We start from the raw sequence: 24028 nt of genomic DNA on the forward strand, positions 1-24028 counted from the left end.
ACGGAAAATACTGAGGAGCTGCACTTCCTGCAGGGGTATATGTACTCGGGCTCACGTCAGATTGAGATCTGATCCGTCTCCAACTGCTATCAGGAGTGCACTATACCCATTGGTCCCGAGTCCATCTGCTACACGCTAGGAAATGCTTGTTTTTCACCACTAGCAAGAACACCTCTTTGGATTGGAAAACATCTAAAAGCTAAGCAACATCATTGCTACATATGAATTTTCTTAAGCCCTGAATAATCTGATTAAGTGTTTACACCTATTTGAAAAAGGTTCGTGTAGAAAATCAGGTTTGTTTCAAGAGCTGGATTTTCATAAAATATTAAAAATAAGAAAGGAATTTTTATGACTTATGATCAGATTGTCTTAGCTGTATATCTTCTGGATACCAGTGGTCTGAGAGGTCTATTCCTCTTGTTAAACATTCATTCTATAAATTTTAAAAACAGATTTAAAAATAAATTTGGAAATATATTGAATGAGAGATAGGTTAAAAAGTTATTAAATATAATAACAGTGCTTTTCTGAATCATTGATGGGCAATAAAGTTTAAGAATATTATATCTCAATTTTATTTAAAAATTTAGAGTACAAAGTAATTTTGCATTAGTGTATACAATCTTTATATACAGATAAATGAAAACAAACCTCAGTCATCAGGCGTTTCAGCCCTTCTACTTCATCTTCCCCTGGATTGAGTTCACCGCCAGGTCTGGTTTAAAAGAACAAAAATAATTAATGGACCTAATTTTCCAGAATGTTTTATAAAAGACCTAGTCTAGAGAGGAGAAGAGGTTTAGACTAGATGGTTCACTGAGCCAACACATGGTGAGAGTGTCTTACTTTTAAACTTCTGGCTCAAATTTTAGTCAGGTCGACAGTAAAGTCCTATAAAACTTTCCAATGTGAAATGAGCAGGTAGTTTCAGTCCAGTTTTTAATGCAGAAGTTTCCACATTAAGAAAGCCATCATCATTATTTAACACTTCTACTCAGGCTCAGCAGAGGTGCTCAAGATTACAGATGCATAAACTAGAGCCTAAATTACCCTCTACCCCTTAGAAGAGGTTCCTTCAGAGCAAGGTTGAGACATCAATAGGACACTGTGGGAGAGTATGCACTGCAAGTACCTCTGCTGAACTTCTTTGGATACACGAGGCCTTCAGTTTCCAGTGCTGTCAAACCAGCATCTTAAATGAGCACTAAGAGCTGGATAAATCACAGGTGCTAAGTCAGCCAGGTACTTCAAATTTGGTATCTGCTTGGGAGAAGAACTACAGTTGGTGTCAGAGTATGGGCTGAGGAAGTACCAGAGAGATCAGTACTGGGACCTGAGCTGTTTAACAGTCATAAATGATCTGGAAAAGGGAACGATGAGTGATGATCAGATCTGCAGATGACAGAAAATTATTCAAAGTTGTTAAAACAGCAGCAGTATGCAAGGAACTACAGACTAAGATTGAACATCTGAATGGCACTTTGCACTTTAATGTGGAAAAGAGCCAAGTGATGCTCATAGAGGAAAAAATCTCAACTACATGTACACAATGCTGGTTTCTGTATTGGAGTCCCCACTTAGTAAAAGGAGCTTGGAGTCCTTGTGGACAATGCATTGAAATTCTCAGCTCAATGTGAGACAGTGGTCAAAAAAGCAAATAGAATAGTTGGAATGATTCATAAAGGAATTGAGAAAAGAAAAAAACCAAAAAAACAGAAAATATAACCTTTATCAAGCCATGGTGTGACCTCACCTTGAGGTACTGTGTAGGTTCTTGTCACCCCATTGCAAAAAAGGCATCGCATAAGAGAAAAGGTACAGAAAAGGGTGACAAAAATGAAATAGGGAATGGAAATTGATCAACAGCTCAAACTTTCTAACTGCTGGACAATTCTATTGGAGGCTCCAATACCTTCTTGAAAAGATATGGACCTTATGAGCTAATCATCCAGATAAGGGCGAACCACAATCCCTTCTTTCCTCAGAGAAGCAGCTACCACCACCATCATTATCTTGGTAAAAGTTGTTGGAGCTGTGGCTAACCAAAAAAGTAAGAACTATGAATTGAAAGTGTTGATTCAGAATACAAACACACAAATCTCCGAAGCTCCTCTCTTACCAGAATGTATAAGTAGCCTCAGACAGATCCAGAGAAGTGAGACAGCCTTCTCACACTGCAAAGATAAATCAACCAGAGAGTCTCCATTCTGAAATGGAAGCTGTTAAGGCTGTTTACCCCTGTCAGATCGATAATTGGTCTGTAAAAGTCATCTTGTTTTGGAACTACAAAACAGATAGAACAGCATCCTAGACTTTTGAGCTTCTAGAGAAACGGGAACAACTGACCTTAACAGCTATAACCTCTGGAGTATGATCTACATTGCCATCCTTTTGTCAGTTGAGGTACAAGGAGAAACCATAAAGACATCAGGGACTGGGGCTGCTAACTCTAGAACATAGCCATGCAGAATAAACTTCCAAGATCCACTGGTCCAAAGTTATATGGATCTATTCCCAGTAGAACTGCTGCAAGTGGCTGTCTACAGGCACCACCAGACTATGAACCTGCCTGACTATTTTGGGAAGCACTATTGGCCACAGAGGAGGCTGTAAAGTCCTGTCCTGACTTCCTTGAGCTACAAAAGAATTGGTTTCTGCCCCTAAATCAAAAGATTGAGAAACAGACTGCCTGCCTAATCTAGACTTCCTGGTATCATGGCCTTTGCTAGTCTAATAAAAGGCATGAGCCTTACCTTCCAAAAGCCTTTAGACTTGGGACTTTTCAAATCCTTCATCAAATGAGCTAGGTCTTCAAAGAGTAGTTTCCCCTTGAAAGCAAACTTACACAGACAGATCTTTGAGCAAGAATCCACTACCCAATATCTTAGCTACAAGAGTCTCGTAGTAGAAACAGATGAAGCAACTGTGCAAGATGATATCTTGATAAGATCATAGAAGGCATCTACAATGAAAGCTGGAGACTCCAGGCAGACAGCCTTTTCCCTTTTGAAAAGCTGCAGCACAGAAGAGCTTGAGCCTCCATAATACTAAAAATTGCTAATTGTACTGACAACGCAGGAGTAGTAAACGTGTTTAAGAGGAATCTCAGTCCTCCCTTCCTGAGGGATCCTTAAGAAAAAAAAAAGTCTCACCTTCTACAGGAATAGTTGCTCTCTAACCACTGAAACCAGTACATCCAACTTTGACATCAAGAACAAGCACTGTGATGGCTCCAGTGATAACGGATACAACTTATCAAAAAGTTTAACTTCTTTAAGCCCAGAATCTGGAGATTCCCATTCCGCTATCACAATTTCTCCATTTTGTAGTGAAGGGGAAAAGTCTTAGCGGACTTACACAGACTATTAATAACAGAATCCCATCGAGGAGCCTCTTTTGGTTTGTCTTCTGAAATTTTTAGGGCAGCAGCCACCTGATCAATAAGGGTTGCATCTTCATCTCTAAGGAAAACCCAGATAACTGAATTATACTATCTCACAGAGAGCACTTCTCCCTCTTCCAGGAGGGAGAAGAAGGAAGAAGGAGTCTAAGCTGCCTGTATCCATAAATGTATTCAGATCCTCCAAACTGGACTCTTTGTTCTGAAGGAGGGAGAGGCATCTCCCAAATCACAAGACCCCCAGACTAATTTATGAGGTGACAAGTGAGCCACAGACTTAGGAACAGGTCCCCAGCCAGAAAACCTTGAGAACTACATGTCTCCAGCATGTCTCTGAATAGCACAAAAGACTTGATGAAGAAATCTAAAAAACTCTGGAAGGAACTCCCCCAAGGGCAGAGAGCCTGAAGGAACAGAAGTTTCATAGATCTCAACCCCGATTGGGGATAAACGAGGGTGCTCCATGGAGGCCATATGTTCTAAAGAACCTGCAGCTAAAATGGCAGCTGTTCTGGTCAAAAATGCTGACTGTAAGCCCTGCGCTCTGCTCCCTGAGTGGGAAAACAACGACTCAATTCCAATGACGGCTAGCCCTGCTGATATAAAAACAGAGGTCTTAGAACTGTCTCCGAGCAATCCTCCAGTTTTCAGGCAAGCCATGCACAACTTTCACAAAAAAACAGAAGCAGCATGCTTGCAGCCATAAGCTGAGCACCAGCCACCCTTCTTCTCCAGCACGAGAATGAGTGAACAAATTAGAGCAGCGCTGAAGGAACTCTCCTCCAAAACTTAGAGAATTTACTCCCAATGCCGGCAACACTGCTCGCACAAAAAAATCTTCAAGCAGTTCCAGAGTTGCTCTCCTGTTTCCTTTTTTAAAATAAATGTTTAAAAAGGTAGAGAAGCTAGGAGGAGGAGAGAAGAGGGAGCAGACTCAAGATAATTCACAATCTTTTTCTTATATCTGCCAACTCCCAGATACAGATTGTCGTCTGGAAACTTGCATTAGGGCCCTTCCACCAGGTGTCAATAATTTCCAGCAGGGGCTGGATATCAGTTTGCAAAGTCACCAATGCTGTCGATACTGGTGCATCAATGCATATCTTACGTTGTGGCATCTCCATCTGTTTGGCTTTTCCTCAAAAACGTATTAATGCCAGCACAGATTGGGAAACAGCTCAGTGGTTGACATCTGGACCTCTGGAAACTGACTGGATTCCTGGGTGCGTTATGAGGATGAGGTCTCCTCTCCATGGGAATGCATTTGATTCAAGGCAGACGCCAGAATCCTCCCACTTCTTGCATTACTGGAGACTGATGTTGATGCTTCATTGCCTTCATTTGAGTCACCGAATCCCTGCTTTCTTTGAGTGGGAGAAGGTAGATAATGGTATATACACATCTCCCCGATCCTTCCTGGTGTTTAATATCAAGGGGTATTGATACCCAACAGATGGGCAGTTCTTGGATCCCTTGATGTCAATGCCAATAGGCCATGCTTAAGTCTCCCAAAGAGATTTTCCAAAAGGTTCAGCCAGGAACGCTGTCTCGGGGGGTCATAGTTCCGTTCAAGGAGCAGCCCGAGATGTGGTCGACCTCTAGGGCAAAGGACATCTATCATGGGGATCCATATAGAAACATGGAAATGACAGCAGAAAAGGACCAATGGTCCATCTAGTCTGCACAGCAAGCAGACTGGATGGACCATGATAGTCATGACCCATTCACATAGGGGGGACACTTTTCCTTTTGGGGTATCAGGTAAAAAAGTGGGAAGAGCGGCCTTTTGGATCTATCAAGTATATTGAAAAGGCACGCTGCACCTTTGTCTGTAATAGCATTGGCAACATAACCTGATTGTTCCACCGCTATGATAGTGCCCCCCCCCCCTTTTTTGCTTCTCTTTCAAGAGAAAATACACAAGGGAAAACATAGATGTTCTGAGGTTTGTCTAGGATGCTCAGAAGCATATCCTTAATGCCCGATGAACAGGACCATCCGGTCTGTCGTGTTTCGGGACCACCCTACCTAGTTCTTCAACCAGCAGCCACCTACTGGCACTAATGGAGAATGGACCCGCTGTAAATTATTGGGCTGAGTGGTTGGCTCCTGCTGCGGCAGGGGGCTCCATCCTACCCTTATCCCCAGAGGGATGGCTTTTTATTATGTTCACCTAAAAATGAACACTTCGCTGACCTGTACCAAACTCTGGAATGCTGGGATCTAGACCAACATGACCCTGAAAGAACCCAATCATCAGGGAGTCCCTGGGATTCTGATTCCACCCCCCCTCCCCCCCCGGTCTTCACAGGGCAGTCCTTGAAGGGCAATTTACACCAATGTGTTTGATACTGACTGCTACTCCACAGGAACTTTCTGGCTGTCACCCCTAAGGGTAAGGCCCAGGAGGCCAATTTCACCCACACATACGACTCATTAGCTAATAACATGAACATCAATTCCGGGCAGGCCATATCCTTACTTTAGGGGTGCTGTTGAAGTCCTGCAACACTGTCTGGGCAACATAGGCTCCATGAAAGGAAGCTTGAGGAGATACAGCACCCATGGAAAACTGCTTACTTAAGAAGAGCCTCCATACCACAATTGTGAGGGCCTTCCCAAGGATCTCCTACTTACTGGAGTCATGGCTCTGTGCACAACAGCAGAGACCGGAACCTCAACTCATGGGAGAATCTAAGGAAGCTATTTTCCATTCCTACAGACAAAGGTAAGTCCGACTCCATACCTTACAGTCTTTGAACAGCTGCAGGCGTGTCAATAAGCATCCAATATATCTATGCACTTAGAGGCAGCAGGCTGGCTAAAACGTGCTACCTTACAGTTCAGCTAGATTTCATTCAGCAAAGAACATCCCTCTGCTGCCCTGTAACAGACTCTTATAAGTAGGTGGGAGGATGAAAGCACAAAATGGGCCTAGGGGTGGCAAAATCCTAAATCTGCTCTGAGCCCATCCTAGGGGCTAACTAATTCTTCCAGGACCATATGCCTCAGAGTGTCATACAGTGGAGAAGCTTTTAAGGATTCCCTTAGCTTGTTGTAGGACAGGGGCCCCTCTGAAGGCTACTTCCAGTGCTGCAACCATACTGGGAATAAGCTAGTAGCATCCTTACTCCCAAATAGCCTCACTAAGGGAAAGTCCTCTTCAGCAGGGAGCTCACCTTCCTCTTGCAAGCTCCCAGGTGAGACCTGCCCGATTCCTCCCCTGCATGCCCAGGTTGTCCAAGAGGAGAGCTTGACTCTGTCACATAGGTGTTTCCTGTCTTAGGTGGTAATTATCCCTATGGGAATCAGGCTGAGTGGATATCTCAAGCTTCTGCAAGGTGGCCCATGGCTGGAACCTAATCTAAGCAAATCTGGTACGAGCATTGTCAGGGCCCCCACTGCCCCCTTGAGGGGGAAATCCCCTTTGACAGTGTCTCCAAGTCTGAGCTAACCCTAAATCAAGGACAGTATCTAAATTTAAGAAAGCACGGTATTTACACAGAGGATCTCTGAGGGAATGGTAGGGATTGCTGAATAGTTGGTGTGGATAGGCAGACTAGATAGGGCATCTTTTTCTGCTGTCATGTTTCTAGGTTTCTATAGTGGAACTAGAAAAAGTGCAGAGAACAACAACAAAAATGATAAAGGGGATGGAATGGCTCTATTATACGAAAGACTACACAGGTGAGAGGATTTATAAAATCATGAGTGGGCACAGCAGGTAAATTTACGTTTTCAAATAATGCTAAAACAATGGGACACTTCACGAAACTAAACAACCAGCAAATTTAAAACAAATCATAGAAAGTACTTTTCCCACTCAATACATAATCAAGCTTTGGAATCAATTGCCACAGGACATGGTCAAGATGACTAGCATAGAGGGGTTCAAAAGAAGTTTGGATAAATTACAGGAGGAGAAGTCCATAAAACATTAGCCAGATATACTAGGGAAAGCTACTGCTATCCCTGGGAGTGAATAACAAAAAATAGATTTAGTTTTTGGGATCTGCTAGGCATTTGTGATCTACATTAGCAACTGCTTGAGACATGATGCTGAGCTCAATGGACACTATATTTTATGTTCTTATGATTTTTTTTTCCCAGCAGGTAGGTGAAAGCAACAAAATGGGTCTCTTGCTGTTTCCTTAATCAGTATTATTTGGTGTCAGAAATTGCCTTGGAGGTGCTTATGCACCAAACGTGCAGCCAGGAATCACCTCAATGCGTAACAATGATGCCCACCGTGCTAATGTTGAGTGGCCCTAGTGCAAAACATCCAGAGTAAGACCATCAATGTTCTGGCACAAGGACGTGCACGGGCTACCCATGTTCAAGCATGGCACCAATGGTGCAGCAGCAGAGCTGGCTGCCTGGGCTAATGCTCACCCTTCTCTTCCAAGGAGTCTACTCTGCCAGAGAGAGCTGACAAGCAGGAAGGGAGGGGCTCTGTTATGCAGGGCACCAGATTTGAAGATCAGCTTGGACCCATGGAGACTAGTTTCCAGGAGCGTGGGGAGGATGAGCTCTCCTTCCCATGGGAAAGTACCAGTTCCAGATTCCTTCACTGTCTGAGCCTCCGTTGATGTCCAGGGGTAAGACAAAACTTCGTGGAACTCCAGTCTGGATGAGAACTCAGGCAAATCCCTAGGCAAGAGGCCTACCCGGATCAAATATGGACTGCAGACTACATGTGCCACTGTGCAGCTGGTAGAGAAAAAAAACTTTTAAAAAGGGAAAAATATGAAACTAAAAAAAAAAAAAAAAAGTTAAGGAAAAAAATTAAAACAGCTTCTGCAGCTCCAGAACTTTCACTGCAGTAGCTATGAGAGAAAGAGAGCAAAGAACTGTGTCTCAGAGGCTATGGGGGTGGGGGAGGCAGAAGGGCCCTGCCTAAGAAGCAGGGAGATAACTACTAGTGCACATGCTCAGTAGAGCATACCGAAAACGCTAGAATTTTCGAAATTTAAAGTTCTGTGCCAACTTCTGTCAGATGACATTATCCCAAGTATGAGGACTGCCCTCCTGCTTGTCCTCCGAGAATCCTTGTAACAAAAGGAGGAAAAAAACTTTTTTTTTTTTTAGGACTAGGACAGCTGGACATAAATATCATGCCCTTGTGTATGTGCAGATATATGTATCAAAACATCAATAGCTCTTAGCTCCGGGGTAATCTCTCTTTCCCTGAGGAAGCCATCTAAGCGAATCGAAGACCTTTGTTGGAGGCTCTATTAATAAATAAATAGAATTAAAGTTCTATGTGAAATTAATTTGTTTTCAGTATCTACATGCATGGAATGTTCTTTAAAAAAAAAAATAAAAAAAGTTACACACAAAGATGATGATTTTCAAGGGCTAGTCGATACCGGTTTTCTAGAAAATATTTTTGGATTATTTTGGTATTTATGCCTGCAGTGATTAGAACTTGCTAAGAGGCCAGGTATGGCTGTTCATTATAGGACATTATGAGCAGACTTTTTCTCATTTTTAAAGAAGAAATAAAAAATGAATATGGTTTCTCCTTGTTTGCTGTACATACATTTAGGCACACTATTATATACTTTAAGGTCTGTCATATTTATATATGTATATGGGTGTGTATTATATATATATATATATATATATAAATATATATATACATATACTGTATATTGTACAAATGATTATATTTGTGCACATATTTTGGTTCTTTTCTGCTTTCTTTCTGGAAAAAAATCTCAGAATATGAATCGACAGTGCCACAGTACTACTAGTGGAATTTGGCTGAGTGGAGGAAAAGCAGAAGAGTAAAGACATAATGTGCAATGTATACTTTTATTATCCAATTTTTCTTATATTCAGCATATATGGTATTACTGTGAATTAATGCAGTAACTTTCAGCCAAAAAAAAACACAGACCTGTGTGTTATTCCTAGATATCCTCAGCCATAATACTGCTCCTTTCAATCTAACACATCATTAAACAAGATTTCCTATCAAAGGTAACAGGAAAACAAATGGAACTGCACCTATTTTTCTGTAATTCATAATAGTTTGTATTTGAGATGCAGAAAGCCAGGGAGCTACAAGATGGGAGATGAGGAAATGATAGCCTCAACCAGAGGGAGAGTGTGGTGGCTATGTCTCATAATCTGAAAGTAACTGGACAGTATGACAAGCTATATAGTTAAAATCAGTTAAAAATTAGGGTGGCCAGAGAGGCATAACCAGCAGAAAAGAGAAACAGCATTTTTTCCTTGTAATCATCAGTGAGACTACATCTAAAATTGTGTGTCAGGCTCTGAAGGCTGGAACTCAAAGGACATACTGAATGAGGCAATTCATAGACCGGTATCTAAGTGATGCACAGTATGAGGTAAGTATTAAAGGTCTAAATATTTTATATTCCTGGAGAAGAAAGGGAAGTGACACAATTGTATAAATACTCAAGAGTACAAACAATGTATAAAAAAAGGAAGCATTTGGGGGGAAGTGACGTCACGGATGAGGATGGAAGCCTAATCTGTGAGCTCCCGCCACTGCCTCAATAATCCACCCGAATCTGAGTTTCGGGTCAATATACCTCCATCCTTATCAGGCTACACTCACCAGCATGATCAAATACCCAGTCACGACCTCTTAAAAAAAAAAAAAAAAGTGGATTTCCAGCACTTTTCTTACAGCAAAGAGGGGAAAGGCCCCTCCGAGGATCAGGAAGAAGGCGCTGACTCGATCGCCCTGATCCCCGGAGTAGACTTAACGATCCCGGATCACTTGAACCAGCTAAGCTCTGACCACCCAACGAGAGCTGAATTTCGAGAATGGTTTGCCAGTCTAAGAGCAGAAAAAATCCTACCAGCAGGAGATGCTAACCCACATGGAGGAAATGAAAGAGGAGCTGACCATGATGGGCCATAGAATAGATGAGCTGGACACAAGACTTGAATGCCAAGCTGAAATATAAAAAACCCCCCAATAAATCCATGTGCAAAGAACTTCAATCGGATAATCTACAATTAAAACAAACTTGCTGACTTAGAAAACAGAAACAGATGGAGCAACCTGCGTTTCCGTGGTTTCTCAGAGGCCTCAGGTAATGAAAACTAATGATCTTGTTGCACGATTTTGCCAGCATTTGCTAACAATGTCCCACGCAGAAGCAGACTATGTTCCTCCCGATATAAAGCTGGACAACAGAGCCTACAGAGCTCTGCGGGCACCCACACCCAACCGGAGCTGGGACATAGTAGCCTGTTTTCATGACTATACCATCAAAGAACAGATCGCACAAGCGACTAAAGCACAGAATATATGGAGGTGGGAAGAGCAGTATCTCTCTGTCTACGAGTACCTATCCCAAGCAACACTACAAAACAGGTACTCTTGAGAGATAACAGCTTTCCTCAGAAAAGATAACATAAAATATCGTTGGCTTTACCCTTTTGGACTCTCCTTTCATCTGGAGGGTACACTACATAAAATTAGCTCCCCGTCTGAAGCCACGAGGATTCACCAGTGCTCTGAGTCACATCAAAACGACTAAACCTTCTTCCTCAAGTCCAGCCTTCCCAGCCTGGCAAAGAGTTGGGAAGAGGAATAGCAGGCTGCATAGTCACTCTGGGGGATCACAGCATAGCCAAGGATCAAATACTGATCATACAAGAAATATGGACGCAACCACATTGGAATTACTCAGAACGCTAACCAATACAAAGCTCCATATGCATCTTTCTATTCTAATGGCTTTGGATTCTCTGCTGATCATCTAAGGAGGTTTAATACTGTACTTTACTGGTTATACTGCATTCCCATAAGGTTTTCCTATGGGGTGCCGGGGGGACCTCCTCTTCGTCTATGATGGGAAACTCCCCCCCCAAGAAGGGAGAGTATTTGCCCGCAAGGAGGGGAATGCAGGCACACAACAATCACCAAAGGGGGAATAAGGGAAGTTCTTATGGATATCGTGCCGCATATTGGTTATGTAATATATTGTTTCTGAATAACATTGTTTTTGTTTTAGGTGTCACCAATGCATGGTTTTTTTTTTATCTTTAGAGCTTTTCAGGCAAATCGAAGTGTACTATCTGTTCTTGAAATCTTCTATCTCCAGCATTTTGGCTCCTCTTGGGAATTATTGCTATCACAATTTGATACTCATTGCAGAATTGATGCCTGATTTCCTTTTCGGGGTTTAACCCTATAACTGCAAAATGTCTAAAATCCGTGTTTTATCTATGAATGTTAAGGACCTAAATTCCCCACAAAAGAGAGTTTTCTATTTAGAGAACTTGATCTCAGTATGGTGGAGATAGGATTTATTCGAGAGAGATCTTTCAAGGAGATATGAACATCTTATGCGATCACCCAAGTTTCACTGACAATATTTTGCTCCCAATAATAAATCCGCAAAATACACTGGGGTTGGTATTTTGTTTTCGAATACTTTTCCATTTGAATGTTCCTTTTGTCTCACCGACCCCATGGGAAGGTACCTGTTACTATACATCAAGGTAAATGGGATCACCTACACTTCGGTTAATGTTTATGCCCCCCAATAGGGACCAGGCCACTTTCTTCAACAACCATCACCATATTTTACAGCAACACTGTATAGGATCACTAATTGTAGGGGGGCGAATTCAACATAGCTCTACCCCCGCCACTGGACACTTCAAAAGGTCACTCATATATAGCAGATTCGCATGGCCATGTCCTTAAAGACCTTATGAACGACTTACAACTAATGGACCCATGGCGAGTAACATACCCACACTCACGATCCTGCACCTTTTACTCTAAGGTCATGATTCATACTCAAGAATAGACTATCTCTTGGTGGACAAATCACTATACCATCTTACCCAGAAACCAGAAGTGGGTATTATATCTTGGTCAGACCATGCTCCCATACACCTCGATATCTGTCTCCAGGGTGCCGAGGGGGGGCAAATGATTTTGGAGGCTTAATGGCTCCATATTACATGACCCTTCCTATATTAAGGATCTCTCTCAGATTATTAAAGATTTCTTCCTCACCAATGTTAACTCTGTTGTCTCTCCGGCTGTGGTTTGGGACTGTTTTAAAGCTTTTATTAGAGGCCTATTCATTTCTCAATCTGCATTCCTAAAGAAGAGGGAAAAAGGGGCCAGTTCTCAATAAAGAAAGGATGTATTTATTATTTTATTTATTATTTTTATATGCTGACATTCGATCTCAATCAGGATATCACATCGGTTTACATTCAGGTACTGTAGGTATTTCTCTATCCCCAGAGGGCTTACAATCTAGGTTTGTACCTGAGGCAATGGAGGTTAAAATGACTTGCCCAAGGTCACAAGGAGCAATAGTGGGGCTCAAATTCTTGTCTCCTGGTTCAGAGCCCACTGCTCTAACCACTAGGCTATTCCTCCTCCCTCTCTCTTTATCTTTATTTTATATAAGTGAGTCCCCATAAGAACATACCATACTGGGTCAGACCAAGGGACCATCAAGCCCAGCATCCTATTTCCAACAGTGGCCAATCCAGGCCATAAGAACCTGGCAAGTACCCCAAAACTAAGTCTATTCCATGTTACCGTTGCTAGTAATAGCAGTGGCTATTTTCTAAGTCAACTTAATTAATAGATGGTAATGGATTCCTTCAAGAACGTATCCAATCCTTTTTTAAACACAGCTATACTAACTGTACTGACCACATCCTCTGGCAACAAATTCCAGAGTTTAATTGTGCGTTGAGTAAAAAATAACTTTCTCTGATTAGTTTTAAATGTGCCACATGCTAACTTCATGGAGTGCCCCCTAGTCTTTCTATTATCCGAAAGAGTAAATAACCGATTCACATCTACCTGTTCTAGACCTCTCATGATTTTAAACACCTCTATCATAACCCCCCTCAGCCGTCTCTTCTCCAAGCTGAAAAGTCCTAACCTCTTTAGTCTTTCCTCATAGGGGAGCTATTCCATTCCCCTTATTTTGGTAGCCCTTCTCTGTACCTTCTCCATCGCAATTATATCTTTTTTGAGATGCGGCAACCAGAATTGTACAAAGTATTCAAGGTGCGGTCTCACCATGGAGCGATACAGAGGCATTATGACATTTTCCGTTTTATTCACCATTCCCTTTCTAATAATTCCCAACATTCTGTTTGCTTTTTTGACTGCCGCAGCACACTGAACAGACGATTTCAGTGTGTTATCCATTATGACGCCTAGATCTCTTTCTTGGGTTGTAGCACCTAATATGGAACCTAACATTGTGTAACTATAGCATGGGTTATTTTTCCCTATATGCATCACCTTGCACTTATCCACATTAAATTTCATCTGCCATTTCAATGCCCAATTTTCCAGTCTCACAAGGTCTTCCTGCAATTTATCACAATCTGCTTGTGATTTAACTACTCTGAACAATTTTGTATCATCTGCAAATTTGATTACCTCACTCGTCGTATTTCTTTCCAGATCACTTATAAATATAATGAAAAGTACGGGTCCCAATACAGATCCTTGAGGCACTCCACTGTCCACTCCCTTCCACTGAAAAAAATTGTCCATTTAATCCTACTCTCTGTTTTCTTTTACCCACCTTAACAAAGCTAGGGAGGAGCTGCTCAGGTTAGAAGCAGAGCACATAGCTCACTCGATGGACCTGACCCACCAAGAATATTTTGAGGGAGTAGAAAAGGCAGGGAAACTACTGACTAATAAACTAAAGAAAGTTACCTATCAAAAGCATATTCTAAAAATCAAAAAATGAGGCAGGCCAGATATTGTCCACCAATTTGGCAATTAGTCAGCAATTTCTTAAATTCTATGAAACCTTGTACAATTATTGACCAAAGTTCTCGCCGACTGCCTAAATCGCTTTATTGTTCAAATTATTCACCCGGATCAGGATGGCTTTATCCCGGGTAGGATGGCCAGCGACAATGTTCAAGAAATTTTAAATATTATTTGGGACACACAATCGACAAATACCAGCTCTCCTCAGCCATGGACGCCGAAAAAACTTTCAATATGGTCCATTGGCCATTCTTATTTGCAACTTTGAAGGCCATGAACTTTGGCACCTTTTTCCAAAATTGGATAAACGCTTTATATTGCAATCCCAAAGCATGCCTGAAAATTAATGGGGGATATACAGACACCTTCATTGTACAATGGGGCACCAGACAGGGGTGTCCCTTATCACCAATTCTATTCGCTGTTTTCCTAGAACCTTGGCCATTACTATATGTAATAAACCATCTTATTGATGGCTTTACACTGGAGCCCAAGACCTATAAACTGTCCTTATTTTGGATGATATCCTCTTCGCTGTCAGCAATCCACATATATCTCTGCAAGCCATCAAGTCTGACCTTGATCTTTTAGCACAGTCTCTGGCTTTAAAATTAATTGGGAAAAGTCTGAGATTTTGAACATCTCTTGTGACCCTCATCTCGAACTATTTTTTAAGTCCCATCATCCCTTTAAGTGGGCCTCGTCCAAGATCAAATATCTAGGGGTAAACATTGGTAAATACTTATCAGACCTTTTCCAATTGTACTATGTCCCTCTATTTCAAAAAATTGAACAGGATCTCAACAAATGGAATCGCCTCTCCTTTACATGGCTCTGCAGAGTCACCATCATAAAAATGAATATTCTTCCGCGGCTACTATACCTTTTTCAAACCCACCCAATCCCACTGAATCGTTCTATCCTAAAAAGATGGCAGAGGAAACTGCTATGTTTCATCTGGAGACATAGATCCCCAAAAGTGGCTAGGTCTGTCCTATATCAATCCAAAGTAGACGGGACTACTGAATCTCATTTGGTATTTTATATCAGCTCAGATACGTCCAATTATTTATTGGCATTACACCTCATCAGCAAAGCCCTGGGTGCAAACTGAGCAGGCCTGGGTAAGGGTCATGCCGTTACGAGCTAAGGCATGGCAACTTCGCCGATCATAGCGACCATGTCCAAAAATAGCCCCCACCACTAGGTATACCCTAAATGTATGGTCCTTTTGGAAACATAAATTGGTAAGACCCGCGTCCTACTTTTACTGAACATCTTTCTCATAATGTAACCTTTCCCCAATGCATATCTGTCCACTCCTTCTCAGAGTGGAAATCTAGAGGTATCTCTCAGGTAGATCAAATCTTCATAAATGGCAAAATGATACTATTTGACACTCTTCATGCTAAATTTGGACTCCCTTATACTGAATTTTTTTTCATACTTTCAGATTGAACACTTCCTAGCAGCCATAAGGAAGAAATTTCTTATATCTCCTGAGAGATCCCTCTTTGAGGGATATTGTTCCCACCCTCACATTATGAAAGGCTTGATCTAAAAAATCTATAAAGTTGTTAAATACTCGTGTAAAAAATAAGCTTGGAATACAGCTCTCCGATGAGGAGTGGTCTCTGATATTTTTGAAAATTAAGTATGCCTCAATTCCCACCTCTATAATAGAGCATAGTTATAAATTAATTTAATCTGTAGCATCTCACACCCCTTCCTTAAACAAGTATTTTCCAATAGTCAGCAGGCTTTGCTGGTGCAATTGTTCTCTACCAAGATCCTACATCCATATGTGGTGGGACTGTATCCACACTCAGGCTGTTTGGCAGCAATTAGCCACTCTGCTTTCAGAAATATTAAATAAGCCTGGTCATCTAACTAAAGAGAGCTGGCACTTAATACCCACGACGATGTGTACCCTCTCAACGCTCAAAATCTAATCCAACAGTCCTGTATAGCTATGAGGATGGAGATCGCTGCCGCATGGAAAAAAATCTCGCTCTCCAACTACACATGATGTGCCGAGAAGCATTGATAAACCTTGCACTATGTATAAAATCACGGCGGCGAAGCACCATAAACGGATAAGTTCAATTCTATTTGGTCACCATATTTGACTTGGAGACAAGCCCATCATGCTTAAACTACTCCTTGGCTGCTTAACTAGGACTTTTAATTATCGCCTCTATCGATTGCCTTGCTCAGCTTTGTTAATAATAATTTGCTTTAGCTTATTATCAGTGATCACCTTTGCCTACGAATGTTTAATTAGGTAGTTGTATCAAGATGTTAGATTCTGCAGCATGAAGGGGGGAGGGGACTTATTTGTAAGATTGAAATGCTGTCCCTGGAATTTAATTTGTTCACAATGCTTGGTGCACTGTTGGTTTTCTGATATTGGACTGCAATAAAAAATAAAAATTACTAATTGAAAAAAAAAAAAAAAAAAAGGGAAGCATTTCTGCTGGAAAAGAGGTTCTAGATTAAGGATTTACGATAAAATGCTAGAAGTGGGTAAATTTAAGGTTAACATAGGGTAATACTTCTTCAAAGATAAGGTGACAGAAACAGGAAATAGCTGCCAAGTAGAAGTGATAAGAACAAACTCAGTATCTGAAATTTCAAAAACAAAAAACCCCAAAGGATTTTTTAGAAGTAGAAAAGAGGGTAATACGCAAGATCAAGTAGGGTCTGTGGTACTGCTATAGATTGGGGAAAAAGGGCAAAACTAGATTGCCATGTCAACCTTCATTTGCACCAAATTCAATATTTTTATTTGAAAACATTGCCCTGCTGCTCTAACTAAAACTGCAAACATTCAAACAAATATGGAAAAATGGATTACTGCAATGAATCTATAGAACACATTCTGCTAAAATAATGGGTTTTAACCCATCTCATACACTCTGGGTTTTCTGCCACAGATCACCCATAAATACGTACAATTTGAAGAAGGTCGTGCCCAGCTGTAGTAATAAAACATGGGGCAATCTATGTTCATGTACAATCAGAACGCCTTCTACAGTTCGTCTCATTCCAATCTTATCAAACTCTTCTCTCATTCGCTGGAAGCGGGCTGCCACCGAACTGTCCTTCTCATATAGAGGCTCTTTAGTGCCGAAGGTATAGTTTGTGAGTGGGTACCTGTAACAAAATCACAAAAACAGATCCTTTAATCTTCATTAACAAGTCATTAGTATTTGCAATTAGTACAAAATACTGCGGCAAGGCTTGTAATAGGGTCCAGACCCCAGGATAGGATTAATCCTAAATTACAGGATTTACACTTGGATACCTGTCACCGCACAAGTTCAGTCTCAGATCTTGAAATTAGTCCATAAGGCCATATTAATGGATGGTCCTCAGAACGTGAAAGAGATTTTGTTCCCATTAGATTCCAACTAATCTGTCGTGTTCAGCTGGGAAAATGCTACTTGCAGTTCCATCTTTTCGCAAAACTCACTTACAGGATACCCAATTAAAAGCCTTTTCCATAGAACTCTCGTCCACATAGCTTCTCAAAGATTCTGATTATTTGAGTTTTAGAAAGAAGATAAATGATTATTGTTTTTCCATGGCTTTGAGCTAGAACCTTGATTATTTTCTTCTCTCTTTTGTAGATCTGTGCCATTTATTTTAGTAAGAATGCAATTTCAGTTTTGGGGTATATTTTCCTTCATTTTTAAGTTGACATTTATGATTACGTATGCTTTACTGTAATCCACTATGAAAAGGATCCTGGATAAAGTGGAATATAAGAACCTTTAAATAAATTCAGTGGCTATAAGTGTCTACACCCCTTCCCAAGATGTTCACCTTTTCATGCATTACACCAGTGTTTGTTGCATATATCTGCACATCTTACCCCATAACTGCAAACTAAAAAAAAACCATTTCAGAATACCTTAGAAAATGAAGTAGAAATAAAAACATGGTATAGCTTAGTTAAGATGTCTACACCCTTTCCACCTCTGTAGCAATTCCAAATACTTAAAGCTCTGGTGTAACCAACTGCCTTCAAAAACACACCTAGTGAATTGGTCTCACCTATGACTCACATGATGTCAGGATAAATTCAGCAGTTCCTATTGGCTCTCTCTGCTGGGTAATATATTTCAAAACAAGATCCATCATTGAGAGCCAAGAAGATGTAAAAAGAGCTATGGGACAAAGCAGTGAAGTGACACAGATCGGAAGAGTCCTTGAACATCCCTTGGAGCAAGATCAAAATGATTAAGAAAAAGGAAGATGTATGGGAGAGGCAACCAACTCTGGTCTTGAAAAGCCATAAACAGGCCTAGTTTTCAGGGTAGCCACCATGAATATGCATGAGATATATTTGCATACAAAGGAGGTAGTGCATGTAAATCCATCTCATGCATATTCATGGTGGATATCCTGAAAACCAGGCCTGTTTATAGCTGTTGAGGACTGAAGTTGGCCATCTCTGGAGTAAAGTATGCCAAAATCCTGCCTAGATCAGGCCTTATCCTCCAACTGGATGACCGAGCAAGGAGATTACTGATCAGGGAGGCAACCAAGAGGCCAATGGCAACTTTTAAAGAGCTATAGGCTCCCATGGTCAAGACCGGTCAAAGGGTGCATGCGACAAAATATCCTGCCTGTATGGTAAGGTGGCAAGTAGGAAGACATTACTTAAGAAATCCCATATTGAATCTTGATTTGAAGTATACAAAACTAAATTAGAACTTTTTTGCTTGAATGCAAAGTGGAGTGGAATGAGTAAATTGGAGAAATTACTTACCTGATAATTTCGTTTTCCTTAGTGTAGACAGATGGACTCAGGACCAATGGGTATAGTGTACTCCTGTTAGCAGTTGGAGACGGATCAGATTTCAATCTGACGTCAGCCCCTAGTACATATACCCCTGCAGGAAGTGCAGCGCCTCAGTATTTTCCGTCTCCATAGCAGTTAGGGACTATCTGCACGCTCTCAGAGCGTTAGACCAAAATTAAAGAACAAAACCCGAAATTTAAAGAAGAAACCAACCTGAAGACGAGCCCCGCACTCCTGCGGTGATACCCTCGGGTCCCTCCCCCAGTTGAGTTTCCCGAGGTGATTTCCTTGGTCCCTCGGAGGTGAGCCTCGGTCCGATGGCCGAATCGCGGCGAGGACTTAGCCCCCGATCTCGGGCGCGGCTGAGAGGCAGCGGGTGCATCCCCTCGAGCGCGGCAGTGAAGGTATTTGCCCTCTCCCCCCGCAGCCGGAGACATCCCGGAGCGAAACCGGGAAGCGCTTGAAGACAAGGTAAGGTGGAAATCTTCTACTTAATCCGGTCTCCGAAGATCGAGGAGGAGCACAGGTCGGCGATCGGAATCTGTGCCACCGGGTTGATCCGCCCTAGCAGGGCTAGGCCCCGGCTGTTCCAGGGTCTGCCCACGTGGAGACCCTCCGAGGAGGTCGCCATATTGCCCGCATGCTCGCCGTCGCTCACCGTCCAAGCGCACTAATTAATCTTCGGTGCACAAAAAACCTTACACGCATAAGTTACGCGCACAGTACAAGGCGCACATTTACGGCTAGGCGCACATCTGCGCGCACATATCAGACGCAATGGAGCGCAGAAGAGCTTACGCGTCCACAGAAATGGCACCTCCAGAAACAGGAATAAAAGCTCAAGGCCTCTGCCTAGCATGCCACATCAGAGCCGCACAAAGCGAGGAAGCAGACACCCTATGCGCACACTGTGAGGAGGTCCTGGGAGATCCAGGTCAGGGCCAGTCCCACCCAGGGCCCAGTGCTAGCTCCTCAGGGGGCACCCCGGACTTAGCAGGCCCCAGTGAGTTCATCCCACAGACGGGGACCCCCAGGGAACCGGCGCCCCTCAACTTAGACCCAGCGTCGATCTCCTGGGTAGAGTTGTTTAAAGGGATTCACGCCTTTGTCAAAATGCAAACTGAACCCCGGGCGGACCAGCCATACGCGACACCAGAAGACCCTCATGCCCCACCTACGGGGACACGGATTTCTCCGAAGAAGAAGTCGAGCCCCTTGAGGAGGGAGAACTTCCCTCTGGGACAGAGCCACACCGAACCATGAGACGCTTCTTTTCAAAGGATGAGCTTCCGGACCTTGTATCCCAATGCCTATCGGAACTCGCTATCCCGGGCCAAGGCACCCCGGGGGAACCTAGAATGAACCCCCTACTGGAGGGCCTTCGACAGACGTCTCGCCATTTTCCTCTCTTACAGGCGGCACAACAGCTAATTGACCTGGAGTGGAATGCCCCGGAGTCCTCATTCAAAGGGGGTCGAGCCTTATCGGCCATGTACCCCCTGGACCCAGCAACCAAGGAGCTTCTGGCATGCCCTAGAGTGGACGCCATAGTTTGAGCGGTCGCTAAGCGCACCACCATCCCAGTGGAGGGAGGAGTGGCGCTCAAGGATGCACACGACCGGCGCCTGGAAGCCATACTTAAACAATCATTTGAGGTGGCAGCCATGTCCCTGCAGATTGCGGCCTGCTGCACCGTGGTGACACGTTCCTGTTTATCCCAAGCCAGGAACAACACCCCGGGAGAAGACATGGAATCAGCACTATCATTCCTCACTGATGCGGCTTCCGATCTAGTGCGCACAGCAGCCAGAGGAGTGTCGTCCACAGTGGCAGCCAGGAGAAAACTCTGGCTTCGAAATTGGTCGGTTGATGCCTCCTCCAAAACACGCCTCACAAGAATGCCCTTCCAAAGGATCCCTCCTGTTCGGCAGCGAACTAGAGAAACTGGCCAACAAATGGGGTGACTCCCCATTACCTCGCCTGCTGGAAGACAAGACGAAGAGAAACCGTCCCTTTCCCAGGTCCACCAGAGGCAGAAGCTCACAGTGCTTCAACCCTTACAAGAACAACTATCAAGCGCCCCGCCCTATGGGCAGGAACCAGTCCTTTCGGAACAAACACAACAAGAGGGGAACCAGCTCGGGTCCAGGCCCCAGCCGCACCCCACAATGAGATTCAGCCGACCCATCCAAGGGAAGAAGCCATAGGGGGCAGGGTAACCCTATTCTACCGCAGATGGGTCGAGATAACTTCGGACAAGTGGGTCCTAGGAAAGCAAATTTATTCACTCTTTTAAAAAAATACAAAAAGACTAAGGGACATGCAAAGAAGTTACTAGGTAATACATTTAACACAAATAGGAGAACTTTTTTTTTTTTAACTCGTCGCATAATTAAATTCTGGAATTTTAGTCCTGGGGGAATTCTGTACTACTGTGGAGTGCAGAGTTTGCGCAGAATTCCCCCTTGCACAGAACTGGCAATTCCACACAGAAAATGGCATAGAAGATGAAGGCCCCAGCGTACTGCGAACAAAGTGTGCCATTCGCAGCGAAGATGACGCCCCAGTGCAATGGGTGGTGAAGATGAAGACCCCGGGCCTGCTGCAAACGGAGTGAAAATGAAGGCCCCTGCAGGATGCGCTCCGCGCGCAGCATAGATGAAGGCCCTGGTGACAGTGAAAGAGGTGTGTGTGTGAGAGAGGAGAGTGAGAGAGCAGAGAGGGGGAGGGGTGTCAGAGAGATAGCAGGGGGGGGTGAGCAGGAGGGTATGAGACAGCAGGGAAGGTGAGAGAGACCAGGGGGGGGGTAAGCAGGGGTGTGAGAGCGGTGGCGGGGGGGTGCTTGAGTGTGGGTGCCAATATGAGGAGATTGTGAAAGCGTGTGTGTGTCTGTGAGAAAGAAAGAGAGAGAGTATATATGAAAAAGGGATCGTATGTATTTATTTATTTATTTAGAAACTTTTATATACCGGTATTTGTGGGGACATCATACCGGTTCACATAGTAACTGAAAGATTGGAAAATACATTGCAACAGGGGAATGTAACTGGAATGTATGAGAGGGTGCTAGCCTGTGTTTGTGTGAGAGAGAGCCTGCATGAGAGAGACAAGGGTAGCCTGTGTGAGGGTGTATGCGTGAGAGATTGTGTGGGTGTATATGCAAGAGAAAGGGACCCTGTATGAGGGGATGGTATGTGTGCAAGAGCGTGAGGGAGCCTGTAAGAGGGTGTGCGTATGTGCACTAGAGAGAGGGAACATGTGTGTGAGAGAGAGAGAGGGAGCCTGTGTGAGGGGCAGTACTGAGAATGGGGTCAAACTCTGGGAGTGGCGATAAAGTGGAAGGGGTTGAGCCTAGAGGTGGAGGGAAGAGATACTGGCAGGTAGAGGAATAGGGGTCTGAGATGACAAAGTGGCTAGAGGAGTAGGGAGAGAGAGTGGAAGGGACAATCTTACAGTGAAATTTTAGGGAAATTCTGCTCAAAATATTTAAAATTCTGCATCTTGTAGTAATAACTTTTTTCTGTATTAAAATATAATTACAGAAAGACTGTCATGTAAATTGTGTTATTTTGACCAATATACAATATGCAGCATTCCCCCAGGAGTAGAATTTGTTGCTGGAGGATGTGGTAAAAGCTGTTAGTGTAGCTGGATTTAAAAAAGATTTGGACAAGTTCCTAGAAGAAAAGTCCATACACTATTATTAAGATGGACTTGGGGAAATCCACTGCCTATCCCCAGGATAAGCAGCATGAAATCTAACAACGTTTTGGGATCCTTCCAGGTACATGTGACCTAGATTGTTGGAAACAGGATACAGGGCTTGATGGATCTTTCATCTCCCCAGTATGGCAAATCTTATGTTCTTATGTTACAGTCAGCATAAATCCAAGACAGGCATTGCACATCCCCCAGAGAACACCATCCCTGCTGTAAAATATGGTGGTGGCACATCATGTTAAAGGGATGTTTTCATCTGCAGGGATTTAGGATCTTCTCAGGATATGTAAAGTAGAAGTTAGTCACCCTAAACAAGGATGTGCACAATTGAACCAGAGCCCGCAACTGTGTACACAGACTGAACCAAAATGCAGGCCTGAGCAACACAAACATGGAGTCTTCAAGTCACATGACGATCTTGGCAACGTCACATGAAACTATGAATCGCACAGAGGAGGAGAAACTGCAATTGTTCGTCCCTATCAGACATCTGTCTATACCTCCCCATATGCTAGTATACCTCGGACACATGAACTGCTGAGCATGTCCTTGGTAGAAATATTGTATCTAACCATGAAAAGCCAGGTATGAAGCAGGTATTGTCCAGCAAATGTCCGCTGATGAACCTCATTAGTACCAGTGAGAATATTCACATACATCTGGACTCTGAAGACATCAGCAGTCCACAATCCCATGTCTTAAGATGGTGGTGACATCCAATCAAGATCAATGTTGGATCCTATAGAACTGAATATGAATGAGATTTTGAGCAGAGAAAAAAAAGACTCTAAAGTACATACTGCAGAAATTTTCCCATGTAACCTTTTCCCAGGAATTCTTAATTGTTCCATTCACTACACCTGCAAGCTTAAATGTGAATTTGTTATTTACTCTTTCAAGTAGTACAAAGCTAAGGGACATGCAAATAAGACAAATATTTTTTTTTACTCATTGCATAATTAAATTCTGGAATTTGTTGTCAGAGGATGTGGTAAAAATTGTTAGTGTAGCTGGGTTTAAAAAAAAGGTTTGGACAAGTTCATAGAAGAAAAGTCCATAAATTATTATTATTTTATTTAACGCTTTTCTATACCGGCATTCATGATGCATATCATATCATACCGGTTTACATGGATCAAGGGGTGAACATTAACTTAACTTGACATTGAACAAGAGGCAAAGTTACAAAAAACAAGGTGGAGTGAACTTTGACATTGAGGTAGCAAGCGGCTACAGAAAAAGGAGGTCTTAAACAAGTGGTAAACTAGAGGATGCCTGGGTCTATGAGGAGTGCTTTCCTACATGTCTTTTATTCATAGTTCAAACCTAT

At 42.8% G+C, this 24028-nt stretch overlaps 1 protein-coding gene across 3 annotated transcripts in view; it reads right to left on the reverse strand.

Annotated features, from left to right (window-relative positions):
• NUDT21 (nudix hydrolase 21) overlaps nt 1–24028 on the reverse strand; it is a 124522-nt gene that overhangs the window by 82110 nt on the left and 18384 nt on the right. For all 3 annotated transcript variants that reach the window (XM_029608714.1, XM_029608713.1, XM_029608715.1), the window contains exons 2-3: nt 17124–17324; nt 655–718 (exon numbers count right to left, since the gene is read on the reverse strand). In XM_029608714.1, coding sequence (XP_029464574.1) covers nt 655–718; nt 17124–17324 — 265 coding nt within the window. The remainder of the gene's footprint in view (nt 1–654; nt 719–17123; nt 17325–24028) is intronic.

The sequence above is a fragment of the Rhinatrema bivittatum genome, chromosome 7 (genome assembly GCF_901001135.1).
Source record: "Rhinatrema bivittatum chromosome 7, aRhiBiv1.1, whole genome shotgun sequence".
Taxonomy (NCBI): Eukaryota; Metazoa; Chordata; class Amphibia; order Gymnophiona; family Rhinatrematidae; genus Rhinatrema; species Rhinatrema bivittatum.